The sequence below is a fragment of the Xenopus tropicalis genome, chromosome 8 (assembly GCF_000004195.4).
Source record: "Xenopus tropicalis strain Nigerian chromosome 8, UCB_Xtro_10.0, whole genome shotgun sequence".
NCBI lineage: Eukaryota > Metazoa > Chordata > Amphibia > Anura > Pipidae > Xenopus > Xenopus tropicalis.
This window is the reverse complement of record NC_030684.2, coordinates 5,080,640-5,095,056: the sequence shown is the minus strand read 5'-3', so window position 1 is coordinate 5,095,056 and position 14,417 is coordinate 5,080,640. Positions and strand designations below refer to the sequence as shown.

Genomic DNA, 14,417 nt, shown 5'->3' with positions numbered 1-14,417 from the left:
ATACAGGTTTCAGTGAGTCATGTGACAGAAATGACATCACTAAGCTCTGATTATAACTGATGACATCACTAAGCTCTGATTATAAGTATATAATTTACAGGATATTCATGGCTCTTGTGTATTATATATATATACTGTAAATATATTTGTAAAAAGCCCAGTGTTTCAATTGTTTTTTTTTTTTTTATAGTTTTGGAATCATTTACCTTCTTCTGACTCACTCAAGCGCCCAAATGGGGGGGGGGTCACTGACCCCAACTGCCTATAAATTGTATTATTATTGACATTTTTTCAATGCTTATCTTTCTGTTTAGGTGCTCTCCAAGCAGCTCCCAGTAGGTATCAGAATAGCACTCAATAGTAAGAAATCCAAGTCCGGCTTGGGACTCCTCCAGTTACATGGGAGTAGGAGAAACAATAGGTTAGCTGAAAGCAGTTCTAATGTGTAGCGCCGGCTGAAAGCTCAGACTCAGGCACACTTTACTGCTGCGCTGCAAGTTGGAGTGATATCCCCCCCCCGTCACCCCCAGCAGCCGATCAGCAGAACAATGGGAAGGGAGCAAGATAGCAGCTCCCAGTAGGTATCAGAATAGCACTCAATAGTAAGAAATCCAAGTCCGGCTTGGGACTCCTCCAGTTACATGGGAGTAGGAGAAACAATAGGTTAGCTGAAAGCAGTTCTAATGTGTAGCGCTGGCTGAAAGCTCAGACTCAGGCACACTTTACTGCTGCGCTGCAAGTAGTAGGAAGCCTACAGACGCACACAAACGCTGTGGGAGGTACAATGTATTTCCCCTTTATTCGCAGCACATAACGTGTCAGTACACGGCCGCCCTTAAAAAATCCAAATTCACAGCCAAAAATTCAGACCAAACCCACAGCAATTTCAGAGTAAGAAGTTGTAGTAGAAAAGTCCTGATTCGCCAGATCCTGCGCAGGCAGCGCCGGGGGAGGGACACCGGCTCATTAACATAATCCCTCCCTTCCCCGCTGATTCGTCGCTACATTATTAAATATGTAAACGTAGATCGCTGAGATCTCCCCGACTATCGGCTCATTCATTACAAACGGATTCAGGAGAGAAACGAGCGCGACTTGTACCCGCGGCCTCTTTCTGCTAAATGGGGCTTATTCACCTTTGTGTTAACCTTTAGTATGATATAGAGAGTGATAGTAAGGCAATTTGCAATTGGTCTTCCTTTTTTAGTGTTGTTTTTTTAATTATTGCAATTGGTCTTTTTTTTTTTTTTTTTAGTATTTTTTCAATTATTGCAATTGGTCTTCCTTTTTTTAGTGTATTTTTAATTATCGCAGTTGGTCTTTTTTAGAATTTTTTTTTTAATTATTGCAATTTGTCCTTTTTTTAATTATTGCAATTGGTCTTCCTTTTCTAGTGTTGCTTTTTAATGATTGCAATTGGTCTTTTTTTAGTATTTTTTTAATTATTGCAATTGGTCTTTTTTTAGTATTTTTTTTTTTTCAATTATTGCAATTGGTCTTCCTTTTTTCATATATTTTTAATTATTGCAATTGGTCTTCCTTTTTTAGTATTTTTTTAATTATTGCAGTCGGTTTTTTTTTTTTAGTATTTTTTTTTTAATTATTGCAATTGGTCTTCCTTTTTAGTATTTTTTTAATTATTGCAGTCGGTTTGTTTTTTTTTAAGTATTTTTTTATTATTGCAATTGGTCTTCGTTTTTTAGTATTGTGGTTTTTTTTAATTATTGCAATTGGTCTTTTTTAGTATTTTGTTTAAAAAAAACAATACTTAAAAGACCAATTACATTGAACACAATACTTAAAAAAGACCAATTGCAATAATTAAAAAAAAAAAAAACAATACTAAAAAAAGACTAATTACAATAATTAATTATTGCAATTGGCCTTTTTTTAGTATTTGTGTTTTTTTTTTTGATTATTGCAGTTGGTCTTTTTCAGTATTTGCATTTTTATTAAGTATTTCACTTTTTGTTTAGCAGCTCCCGTTTGGAATTCCAGCAGTTATCTGGTTGCCAGTGTCCGAATTACCTTAGCAACCAGGGAGTTGTTTAAATCAAGTGGTATATAAATAGGAGAGGACCTAGATATTAAAATAATTAATAAAAAAAAGTAACAATAAAACTGGAGCCTCACAGAGCAATAGTTCTTTGGTTACCGGGGTCAGTGACCCCCATTTGAAAGTAAGAAAAATTAAAAAAAAAAAAAAAAACTATAAAAAATAATGAAGACCAATTGAAAAGTTGCTTAGAACTGGTTATTCTATAACGTACTAAAAGTTACAGAAGGTAGTGATGAGCGAATGTTCGGCACATTCTGCCCCCCAATCAGGCTTTGAGACCCCCGAGAAAGTGGCTCTATAACAGGAATTCCCAGAGGCGGGGCCGCACCCCTGGCTGAGCAATCGCCTTACTGTGAGCCTCATCCTTTCACTCCATTACCCCCGTGTAACTATTACGGTTATAAACAGGCGGAAGGGGAGAGGCTCTGCTGTGCTGCCTGCGCTCTCAGTGGTCCAACTGATACCCAAATAAGCTCCAATCAGATCCTGAGCGGGATCCTCCCCTTCTCTCCCATACACATGCCCCCTAGTGGTTGAGTCCAGTGCAAAATATAACCTTCCACCAATCAAGTTTCCACTAGATTTGAATAGACAGCCAGGTTTCACTATATGTAACAGAATGCCCTATTCCTAGCAACTTTGCAATTGGTCTTCATTATTATTTATACTTTTTTCATTACTTTATACTTTTTTCACTCTCTACATCATACTAAAAGTTCCCTTTTAACAACCGGGCCCCCCCCCCACCCCCAGTCCGTAGCTGGGATTCTACCCAACTGTCCCTCCCCCCGGCTACATCTCCAGGTCACAAACCACACGGGGATTGTGGGTCGTAATTAGTGTTTCCCGTAAAGTGCCAGTCGCAGTCCAGACGTGCCGGAACCAGACTCCTCCCACGGTAGCCATTGGGCGGGGCCGGCGAGTCTCACACTCATACCGTATTGGAATTCTTAAAAATTTCACAGCAAAGATCCATAAATAAGAGAATTTGTTAAACCTAATAAAAAAGTATCTATTGTCCGTGCAGCAGCGGGTTCCCCTCGCGCCTCTATAGGTCCGTCAGCTTCTCCTCGTCCGGCTGCTGCTTCTGTAGCTTCGCGTAGGAAATGGCGTCCCCCCTGCAACAGAGCATAGAGATCCGTCTGTTACCCCCCATCCAATGAACTGCACCCACAGGGAACTGTGAGTATCACTCATGTATTATAAGGGATAATGTACCCCCTACTGTAAATGATAAGGATATTAGCAGTCACTGAGGGGTTCTGTGCCCCCCATATAAAGGCACAAGGCTGCAGGCTGAGTTATACAGGGAACTCTGAGTATCACTCATGTATTATAAGGGATAATGTACCCCCTACTGTAAATGATAAGGATATTAGCAGTCACTGAGGGGTTCTGTGCCCATATAAAGGCACAAGGCTGCAGGCTGAGTTATACAGGGAACTCTGAGTATCACTCATGTATTATAAGGGATAATGTACCCCCTACTGTAAATGATAAGGATATTAGCAGTCACTGAGGGGCTCTGTGCCCCCCATATAAAGGCACAAGGCTGCAGGCTGAGTTATACAGGGAACTCTGAGTATCACTCATGTATTATAAGGGATAATGTACCCCCTACTGTAAATGATAAGGATATTAGCAGTCACTGAGGGGTTCTGTGCCCCCCATATAAAGGCACAAGGCTGCAGGCTGGGTTATACAGGGAACTCTGAGTATCACTCATGTATTATAAGGGATAATGTACCCCCTACTGTAAATGATAAGGATATTAGCAGTCACTGAGGGGTTCTGTGCCCCCCATATAAAGGCACAAGGCTGCAGGCTGGGTTATACAGGGAACTCTGAGTATCACTCATGTATTATAAGGGATAATGTACCCCCTACTGTAAATGATAAGGATATTAGCAGTCACTGAGGGGTTCTGTGCCCCCCATATAAAGGCACAAGGCTGCAGGCTGAGTTATACAGGGAACTCTGAGTATCACTCATGTATTATAAGGGATAATGTACCCCCTACTGTAAATGATAAGGATATTAGCAGTCACTGAGGGGTTCTGTGCCCCCCATATAAAGGCACAAGGCTGCAGGCTGAGTTATACAGGGAACTCTGAGTATCACTCATGTATTATAAGGAATAATGTACCCCCTACTGTAAATGATAAGGATATTAGCAGTCACTGAGGGGTTCTGTGCCCCCCATATAAAGGCACAAGGCTGCAGGCTGAGTTATACAGGGAACTCTGAGTATCACTCGTGTATTATAAGGGATAATGTACCCCCTACTGTAAATGATAAGGATATTAGCAGTCACTGAGGGGTTCTGTGCCCATATAAAGGCACAAGGCTGCAGGCTGAGTTATACAGGGAACTCTGAGTATCACTCGTGTATTATAAGGGATAATGTACCCCCTACTGTAAATGATAAGGATATTAGCAGTCACTGAGGGGTTCTGTGCCCCCATATAAAGGCACAAGGCTGCAGGCTGAGTTATACAGGGAACTCTGAGTATCACTCATGTATTATAAGGGATAATGTACCCCCTACTGTAAATGATAAGGATATTAGCAGTCACTGAGGGGTTCTGTGCCCCCCATATAAAGGCACAAGGCTGCAGGCTGAGTTATACAGGGAACTCTGAGTATCACTCATGTATTATAAGGGATAATGTACCCCCTACTGTAAATGATAAGGATATTAGCAGTCACTGAGGGGTTCTGTGCCCCCCATATAAAGGCACAAGGCTGCAGGCTGAGTTATACAGGGAACTCTGAGTATCACTCATGTATTATAAGGGATAATGTACCCCCTACTGTAAATGATAAGGATATTAGCAGTCACTGAGGGGTTCTGTGCCCCCCATATAAAGGCACAAGGCTGCAGGCTGAGTTATACAGGGAACTCTGAGTATCACTCATGTATTATAAGGGATAATGTACCCCCTACTGTAAATGATAAGGATATTAGCAGTCACTGAGGGGTTGACCCGACTGTATATAACAGGAATATAAAGCAGCAGTACCAGACCCCACTATAGGGCTCACTTACTTCTTGCCCAAGGCGGAGAGACCGTACAGAACCCCCGACGCAAAGGCGATAGCATTGCCGAACAAGGTGGTAAACGTGAAGCTGATGAAGATGGGAAGCAGCGCCATCCTGTGGGGAGGGGGGAGAATACAAACATCAGTTACACGGATTTGTCCCATAATAGTTTCACGTTCAGTCATTGTTAAACCTAAAAAATCATTTGTTAATGAGCAGCGCCACCTAGTGGCGAATCTGTTAAATTAAATGAACCCGGGGGCATTAGCGCTACTGGGAGTACCAGCAACTCCCTGCAGTTGTTATAACTCCATGGATACTGGGAAGCATTGGCCCAATCTGGGCAATTGGATCAGGGCTGAACCACAGATGGACCCCTCAGCCGGTCACATGACCTCATTCAATACAAATACAAAAAATAGTGCCCCTACCCACAATAAAACGCCGCTTTCTGCCAGCTTTTCAGCCTGTCAGCCTTCTCAGAAACCGTATTGGCGAACTCGACAAACTGGCAGCAAAAGGGAGCCTCACACAGGAACAGGATGAACGCGTTGAGCCTGCGGGGAAAAAACACTTAGGGGGCTGTTCCTGCTGAATTGTGCTTAGTACAGAGGAATCCCTATGTGCCATAGTTTTATGGTATCTCTCTGTACAGGCTATGAGCAAACTTAGGGGGCTGTTCCTGCTGAATTGTGCTTAGTACAGGGGAATCCCTATTCTGCCATAGTTTTATGGTATCTCTCTGTACAGGCTATGAGCAAACTTAGGAGGCTGTTCCTGCTGAATTGTGCTTAGTACAGGGGAATCCCTATGTGCCATAGTTTTATGGTATCTCTCTGTACAGGCTATGAGCAAACTTAGGGGACTGTTCCTGCTGAATTGTGCTTAGTACAGGGGAATCCCTATGTGCCATAGTTTTATGGTATCTCTCTGTACAGGCTATGAGCAAACTTAGGGGGCTGTTCCTGCTGAATTGGGCTTAGTACAGGGGAATCCCTATTCTGCCATAGTTTTATGGTATCTCTCTGTACAGGCTATGGGCAAACTTAGGGGGCTGTTCCTGCTGAATTGTGCTTAGTACAGGGGAATCCCTATGTGCCATAGTTTTATGGTATCTCTCTGTACAGGCTATGGGCAAACTTAGGGGGCTGTTCCTGCTGAATTGTGCTTAGTACAGGGGAATCCCTATGTGCCATAGTTTTATGGTATCTCTCTGTACAGGCTATGGGCAAACTTAGGGGGCTGTTCCTGCTGAATTGTGCTTAGAACAGGGGAATCCCTATGTGCCATAATTTTATGGTATCTCTCGGTACAGGCTATGAGCAAACTTAGGGGGCTGTTCCTGCTGAATTGTGCTTAGTACAGGGGAATCCCTATGTGCCATAGTTTTATGGTATCTCTCTGTACAGGCTATGAGCAAACTTAGGGGGCTGTTCCTGCTGAATTGTGCTTAGTACAGGGGAATCCCTATGTGCCATAGTTTTATGGTATCTCTCTGTACAGGCTATGAGCAAACTTAGGGGGCTGTTCCTGCTGAATTGGGCTTAGTACAGGGGAATCCCTATGCCGCAGCAGGACCAGCACCTCCATACTCACATCATTAGCACCCCGGCTGCGATATTGAGGGGGTTGATTGTGACACAGCTCCACAGTCCGGCCACCGCACACGCTGGGGGAACACAAACACAGGGGGGGTTAGAGATTGTTATTGTTACTTTTTATTCCTTATCTTTCTATTCAGCCCCTCCCCTATTCATATACCAGCCTCTCATTCAAACCACTCCCTGGTTGCTAAGGTCATTTGAGCCCTAGCAACAGGATAACTGACCCCGGCAGCCAAACCCTATTGCTCTGTGAGGCTCCAGTTTTATTGTTATTGTTACTTTTTATTCCTTATCTTTCTATTCAGCCCCTCCTCCTATTCATAATCCCAACTCTTGTTCAAACCACTGCTTGGTTGCTAGGATCAATTGCACCCTAGCAACCAGATAGCTGCTGAAATTGCCAAACCCTGAGAGCTGCTTATAAAAAAAAGCTAAATAACTGAAAAAACATTAAAAAAATGAAGACCAATTGCAAATTCTTATAATATCAATGTCTACGAGATACTAAAATGTAATGTAAAGGGGAACTAACCCTCAAACGTGTATCTAGTTATTTGTTATGTGATCTAAATACATTAAATACATTGCATCTCTTTCCAGATCCGGCCCCCCGGGGCAAGCAGAGGGGCATATAAGGAAGCAGGGGGGGGCCAGACCAGGGCAGGTACAGTGAGTGTAAGTACATATCCATACCCTGTGTTACCCTAGCAACAGGGCTATAGTAACAGCGGGCACTAGCGTAGGCATTGGATATCAGCGGCTACTTATTAATCTTTCATGGGACTCACTACACCCGATACCCCCACGCGTCTCGGCTCACAGCGCACAGCGGGGTGAAGGCTCCGTAGCCTTTCTACAGAAACATCAGCTGAACGGGGGCGGGAAGGGGACGGGTAAAACAGTGGGTACCACTTTGGGTACCACTGACCCCCTAATTGTGAGTGGGGCCCGAAACGGACAGCAGCCCAGAGCATGTACTATAAATCAGACATTATCGGGGGCACAGACCTAGCCTGCAAGGGGAAATATATAGCATTTCTACCCTAATGCTTTACTTCCCCTTTAAAAGGGGTTCTTCACCTTTGAATTAACTTTTAGTATAATGTAGAGAGACAACTTGCCGTTGGTCTTCATTTTATTTACAATTATCGTTGAGCGGCGAGCCATTTTGCTAGGTTGCTAGGGTCCAAATGACCTTAGCAACCAGGCAGTGTTTTCGACGAGAGGCCGCAATAAGAATAGGAGAGGGCCTGAATAGAAATTGTGAGTGGGGCCCGAAACTGACAGCGGCCCAAAGCATGTACTATGAATCAGACATTATCGGGGGCACAGACCTAGTCTGGAAGGGGAAATATGTAGCATTTCTAGCCTAATGGTTTACTTCCCCTTTAAAGGGGTTTTTCACTTTTGATCTTTTAGTATAACATAGAAAGTGCTATTCTGAGACAACTTGCCCTTGGTCTTCGTTTCTATTTACAGTTATTGTTGAGCGGCTCCCCATTTTGCTAGGTTGCTAGGGTGCAAATGACCTTAGCAACCAGGCGGTGTTTTCGATGAGAGGCCGCAATAAGAATAGGAGAGGGCCTGAATAGAAATAGAAGTAGCAAAACTAACGGGAACATCGCAGAGCAATGTGGGGGGGGGGGGGGGTTGTTTTCTAGGGGTCATTTGAAAGCTGGACAGAATGAAAAATGAAAATAATTCAAAATGTATAACAGATGAAGGCAGGGAATAAACCCACTAACTATCCGGTTACTCGCCCCGTAGCTTAGTACAGGCACTGCCCACGGGGCAGTTTCATTGGCTGTCACATAGGTGTCAGCTTATTGGGCAGCTGAGCCTCTCGCTGCTACTGACACTCACTAATCTGTAATAACTGCTGTCACAGAGGTCACTGCTAATCTGGGGCTGTCTGACTCCTCCCTCGCACTCTCACCTGTGCTGCTTCCAATATCCTTATCATTTACAGTAGGGGGTACATTATCCCTTATAATACATGAGTGATACTCAGAGTTCCCTGTATAACTCAGCCTGCAGCCTTGTGCCTTTATATGGGGGGCACAGAACCCCTCAGTGACTGCTAATATCCTTATCATTTACAGTAGGGGGTACATTATCCCTTATAATACATGAGTGATACTCAGAGTTCCCTGTATAACTCAGCCTGCAGCCTTGTGCCTTTATATGGGGGGCACAGAACCCCTCAGTGACTGCTAATATCCTTATCATTTACAGTAGGGGGTACATTATCCCTTATAATACATGAGTGATACTCAGAGTTCCCTGTATAACTCAGCCTGCAGCCTTGTGCCTTTATATGGGGGGCACAGAACCCCTCAGTGACTGCTAATATCCTTATCATTTACAGTAGGGGGTACATTATCCCTTATAATACATGAGTGATACTCAGAGTTCCCTGTATAACTCAGCCTGCAGCCTTGTGCCTTTATATGGGGGGCACAGAACCCCTCAGTGACTGCTAATATCCTTATCATTTACAGTAGGGGGTACATTATCCCTTATAATACATGAGTGATACTCAGAGTTCCCTGTATAACTCAGCCTGCAGCCTTGTGCCTTTATATGGGCACAGAACCCCTCAGTGACTGCTAATATCCTTATCATTTACAGTAGGGGGTACATTATCCCTTATAATACATGAGTGATACTCAGAGTTCCCTGTATAACTCAGCCTGCAGCCTTGTGCCTTTATATGGGCACAGAACCCCTCAGTGACTGCTAATATCCTTATCATTTACAGTAGGGGGTACATTATCCCTTATAATACATGAGTGATACTCAGAGTTCCCTGTATAACTCAGCCTGCAGCCTTGTGCCTTTATATGGGGGGCACAGAACCCCTCAGTGACTGCTAATATCCTTATCATTTACAGTAGGGGGTACATTATCCCTTATAATACATGAGTGATACTCAGAGTTCCCTGTATAACTCAGCCTGCAGCCTTGTGCCTTTATATGGGGGGCACAGAACCCCTCAGTGACTGCTAATATCCTTATCATTTACAGTAGGGGGTACATTATCCCTTATAATACATGAGTGATACTCAGAGTTCCCTGTATAACTCAGCCTGCAGCCTTGTGCCTTTATATGGGGGGCACAGAACCCCTCAGTGACTGCTAATATCCTTATCATTTACAGTAGGGGGTACATTACCCCTTATAATACATGAGTGATACTCAGAGTTCCCTGTATAACTCAGCCTGCAGCCTTGTGCCTTTATATGGGGGGCACAGAACCCCTCAGTGACTGCTAATATCCTTATCATTTACAGCAGGGGGTACATTATCCCTTATAATACATGAGTGATACTCAGAGTTCCCTGTATAACTCAGCCTGCAGCCTTGTGCCTTTATATGGGCACAGAACCCCTCAGTGACTGCTAATATCCTTATCATTTACAGTAGGGGGTACATTATCCCTTATAATACATGAGTGATACTCAGAGTTCCCTGTATAACTCAGCCTGCAGCCTTGGGCCTTTATATGGGGGGCACAGAACCCCTCAGTGACTGCTAATATCCTTATCATTTACAGTAGGGGGTACATTATCCCTTATAATACATGAGTGATACTCAGAGTTCCCTGTATAACTCAGCCTGCAGCCTTGTGCCTTTATATGGGCACAGAACCCCTCAGTGACTGCTAATATCCTTATCATTTACAGTAGGGGGTACATTATCCCTTATAATACATGAGTGATACTCAGAGTTCCCTGTATAACTCAGCCTGCAGCCTTGTGCCTTTATATGGGGGGCACAGAACCCCTCAGTGACTGCTAATATCCTTATCATTTACAGTAGGGGGTACAGTATCCCTTATAATACATGAGTGATACTCAGAGTTCCTTGAAGAGCCAGCTGAAGAGCTGTAAGTACCCCAAGCCTGGGGCATTCAGCGAGATGAGGGTAGGTCGGACCCGGGGGGGGGGGCTATAGGAGACTGGTACTTACAGAAGCCCCCCAAGATGCCGGCCAGCCTGCAGAGCCATCGGTACCACCAGGTCATGCCATCATCCTTAGACGCGGCGGCGGCGGCGGTCTCTTGGGGCGCGCTCTCGGGCTCCACCGAACTCATCTCTCTCTAGATTTCCAGCCAATGCCTTGGGGTCCCGGGGGGAGAGGCTGTTGGGGGTCTCTAGGGACAGTGGTTCTGATCTCAGTGAGAGCTAAACTGGGCTCAGCATTCTGCTCACAGCGAGGCGCCTCCTAGTGGCACAGAAACACAAGCGATACAGTTACACACGTGGGTTCAGCTGCCCCCCAACCCCTCTCCGGGGGTCCCCCCACCTTCCCTCTATTGAGCCAAGTTCAGCTCATTTGGTACCCCACGCCCCGGCCCCATAGTGTAATATCCACCCCATGCCTGAGCGATACACCCCCCCCCCCACTCCCTTATTGCCCCGTGTTACTGCACCCCCCCCTTTTCACACCTGGACTATTACTGCCTGTTCTATGAGCCCCCCTACTATACCATTCACTCCTATCCTCACTAATCACTGTGCCCCCCCCATCTATACATATTCTACTCCTGTGTAACCCCCCCCAACAATGTGCTATATATCTTCTGCCCTGTGTGACCCTCCATTGTGCTATATACCCCTTCCCTGTGTGCCCCCCCCCCATTGTGCTATATACCCCTGCCCTGTGTGACCCCCCATTGTGCTATATACCCCTTCCCTGTGTGCCCCCCCATTGTGCTATATACCCCTGCCCTGTGTGCCCCCCCATTGTGCTATATACCCCTTCCCTGTGTAACCCCCCATTGTGCTATATACCCCTGCCCTGTGTGCCCCCCCATTGTGCTATATACCCCTGCCCTGTGTGCCCCCCCATTGTGCTATATACCCCTTCCCTGTGTAACCCCCCATTGTGCTATATACCCCTGCCCTGTGTGCCCCCCCCATTGTGCTATATACCCCTGCCCTGTGTGACCCCCCCATTGTGCTATATACCCCTGCCCTGTGTGCCCCCCCCCATTGTGCTATATACCCCTTTCCCTGTGTGCCCCCCCATTGTGCTATATACCCCTGCCCTGTGTGCCCCCCCATTGTGCTATATACCCCTGCCCTGTGTGACCCCCCCCATTGTGCTATATACCCCTGCCCTGTGTGCCCCCCCCATTGTGCTATATACCCCTTCCCTGTGTGACCCCCCCATTGTGCTATATACCCCTTCCCTGTGTGACCCCCCCCATTGTGCTATATACCCCTTCCCTGTGTGCCCCCCCCATTGTGCTATATACCCCTTTCCCTGTGTGCCCCCCCATTGTGCTATATACCCCTGCCCTGTGTGCCCCCCCCATTGTGCTATATACCCCTTTCCCTGTGTGCCCCCCCATTGTGCTATATACCCCTGCCCTGTGTGCCCCCCCCATTGTGCTATATACCCCTGCCCTGTGTGACCCCCCCCCATTGTGCTATATACCCCTGCCCTGTGTGCCCCCCCCATTGTGCTATATACCCCTGCCCTGTGTGACCCCCCCATTGTGCTATATACCCCTTCCCTGTGTGACCCCCCCCATTGTGCTATATACCCCTTCCCTGTGTGACCCCCCCCATTGTGCTATATACCCCTGCCCTGTGTGCCCCCCCATTGTGCTATATACCCCTGCCCTGTGACCCCCCCCCATTGTGCTATATACCCCTGCCCTGTGACCCCCCCCATTGTGCTATATACCCCTGCCCTGTGTGCCCCCCCATTGTGCTATATACCCCTGCCCTGTGACCCCCCCCCATTGTGCTATATACCCCTGCCCTGTGTGACCCCCCCCATTGTGCTATATACCCCTGCCCTGTGACCCCCCCCATTGTGCTATATACCCCTGCCCTGTGTGCCCCCCCATTGTGCTATATACCCCTGCCCTGTGACCCCCCCCCATTGTGCTATATACCCCTGCCCTGTGTGCCCCCCCATTGTGCTATATACCCCTGCCCTGTGTGCCCCCCCATTGTGCTATATACCCCTTCCCTGTGTGCCCCCCCATTGTGCTATATACCCCTGCCCTGTGTGACCCCCCCATTGTGCTATATACCCCTGCCCTGTGTGCCCCCCCCATTGTGCTATATACCCCTGCCCTGTGTGCCCCCCCATTGTGCTATATACCCCTGCCCTGTGTGCCCCCCCATTGTGCTATATACCCCTTCCCTGTGTGCCCCCCTATTGTGCTATATACCCCTGCCCTGTGTGACCCCCCCCCATTGTGCTATATACCCCTGCCCTGTGTGACCCCCCCATTGTGCTATATACCCCTGCCCTGTGTGCCCCCCCATTGTGCTATATACCCCTGCCCTGTGTGCCCCCCCCATTGTGCTATATACCCCTGCCCTGTGTGCCCCCCCCATTGTGCTATATACCCCTGCCCTGTGTGCCCCCCCCATTGTGCTATATACCCCTGCCCTGTGTGCCCCCCCCATTGTGCTATATACCCCTTTCCCTGTGTGCCCCCCCATTGTGCTATATACCCCTGCCCTGTGTGCCCCCCCATTGTGCTATATACCCCTGCCCTGTGTGACCCCCCCATTGTGCTATATACCCCTTCCCTGTGTGCCCCCCTATTGTGCTATATACCCCTGCCCTGTGTGACCCCCCCATTGTGCTATATACCCCTTCCCTGTGTGCCCCCCTATTGTGCTATATACCCCTGCCCTGTGTGCCCCCCCCATTGTGCTATATACCCCTGCCCTGTGTGACCCCCCCATTGTGCTATATACCCCTGCCCTGTGTGCCCCCCCCATTGTGCTATATACCCCTTCCCTGTGTGCCCCCCTATTGTGCTATATACCCCTGCCCTGTGTGCCCCCCCATTGTGCTATATACCCCTGCCCTGTGTGACCCCCCCATTGTGCTATATACCCCTTCCCTGTGTGCCCCCCTATTGTGCTATATACCCCTGCCCTGTGTGCCCCCCCATTGTGCTATATACCCCTGCCCTGTGTGCCCCCCCATTGTGCTATATACCCCTGCCCTGTGTGCCCCCCCATTGTGCTATATACCCCTGCCCTGTGTGCCCCCCAATTGTGCTATATACCCCTTCCCTGTGTGCCCCCCCATTGTGCTATATACCCCTGCCCTGTGTGCCCCCCCATTGTGCTATATACCCCTTCCCTGTGTGCCCCCCCATTGTGCTATATACCCCTGCCCTGTGTGCCCCCCCATTGTGCTATATACCCCTGCCCTGTGTGACCCCCCCATTGTGCTATATACCCCTGCCCTGTGTGACCCCCCCATTGTGCTATATACCCCTTCCCTGTGTGCCCCCCCCCCCATTGTGCTATATACCCCTGCCCTGTGTGACCCCCCCATTGTGCTATATACCCCTGCCCTGTGTGCCCCCCCCTATTGTTCTGTAACCCCTCCCCCCCCCAGCCCTTTGTTCTGCTGTGACACTCGGTACCGTTACGCCCCGCCCCCCAAGCCCAGAGAAGTTGCAGTAGAACCGGAGTCCGGTACCGGGAGCCCCTCGCACCCTCCCCGCCGCACTCACCGCCCCGCTATCCGGGCTCCTTCTCCGCCGGTCTGACCCAGGGACTCCACGTCACTCCGGCCCGCACTGCATTGTGGGAGGGAAACCTCTTGGCAGAGAGGCGGGACCCTGGCAATGAGGTCATCGCAGTGAGCCCGCCCCCCGCCATAGCGTCCCGTTGTGTGGGCGTGTCCCTCTGCCCCAGGTGGGCGGGCCTTTCCCTGAGGT

General features: G+C 47.8%; 1 protein-coding gene across 1 annotated transcript; it reads right to left on the bottom strand.

The window, feature by feature from the left end:
* Positions 1-2,838: 2,838 nt before the first annotated feature.
* cacfd1 (calcium channel flower domain containing 1) lies at positions 2,839-14,316 on the bottom strand. Its single transcript, XM_031891570.1, has 6 exons — positions 14,211-14,316; positions 10,679-10,933; positions 6,699-6,771; positions 5,534-5,659; positions 5,109-5,216; positions 2,839-3,177 (listed from the first exon to the last, which is right to left on the bottom strand). Exons 2-6 carry the CDS (start codon positions 10,800-10,802, stop codon positions 3,108-3,110), a joined length of 501 nt encoding a protein of 166 aa, XP_031747430.1. The 5' UTR covers positions 10,803-10,933; positions 14,211-14,316; the 3' UTR covers positions 2,839-3,107.
* Between the last annotated feature and the right edge of the window lie 101 nt (positions 14,317-14,417).

Excerpts from the sequence above, each read along its gene's own strand:
- cacfd1 (XM_031891570.1), bottom strand. The coding sequence starts at position 10,802 with ATGAGTTCGGTGGAGCCCGAGAGCGCGCCCCAAGAGACCGCCGCCGCC. Across the intron at positions 6,772-10,678 it reads CGGCATCTTGGGGGGCTTCT|CGTGTGCGGTGGCCGGACTG; the intron begins GTAAGTACCAGT and ends GTGTTCCCCCAG. Across the intron at positions 5,660-6,698 it reads GCAGCCGGGGTGCTAATGAT|GCTCAACGCGTTCATCCTGT; the intron begins GTGAGTATGGAG and ends TTTTCCCCGCAG.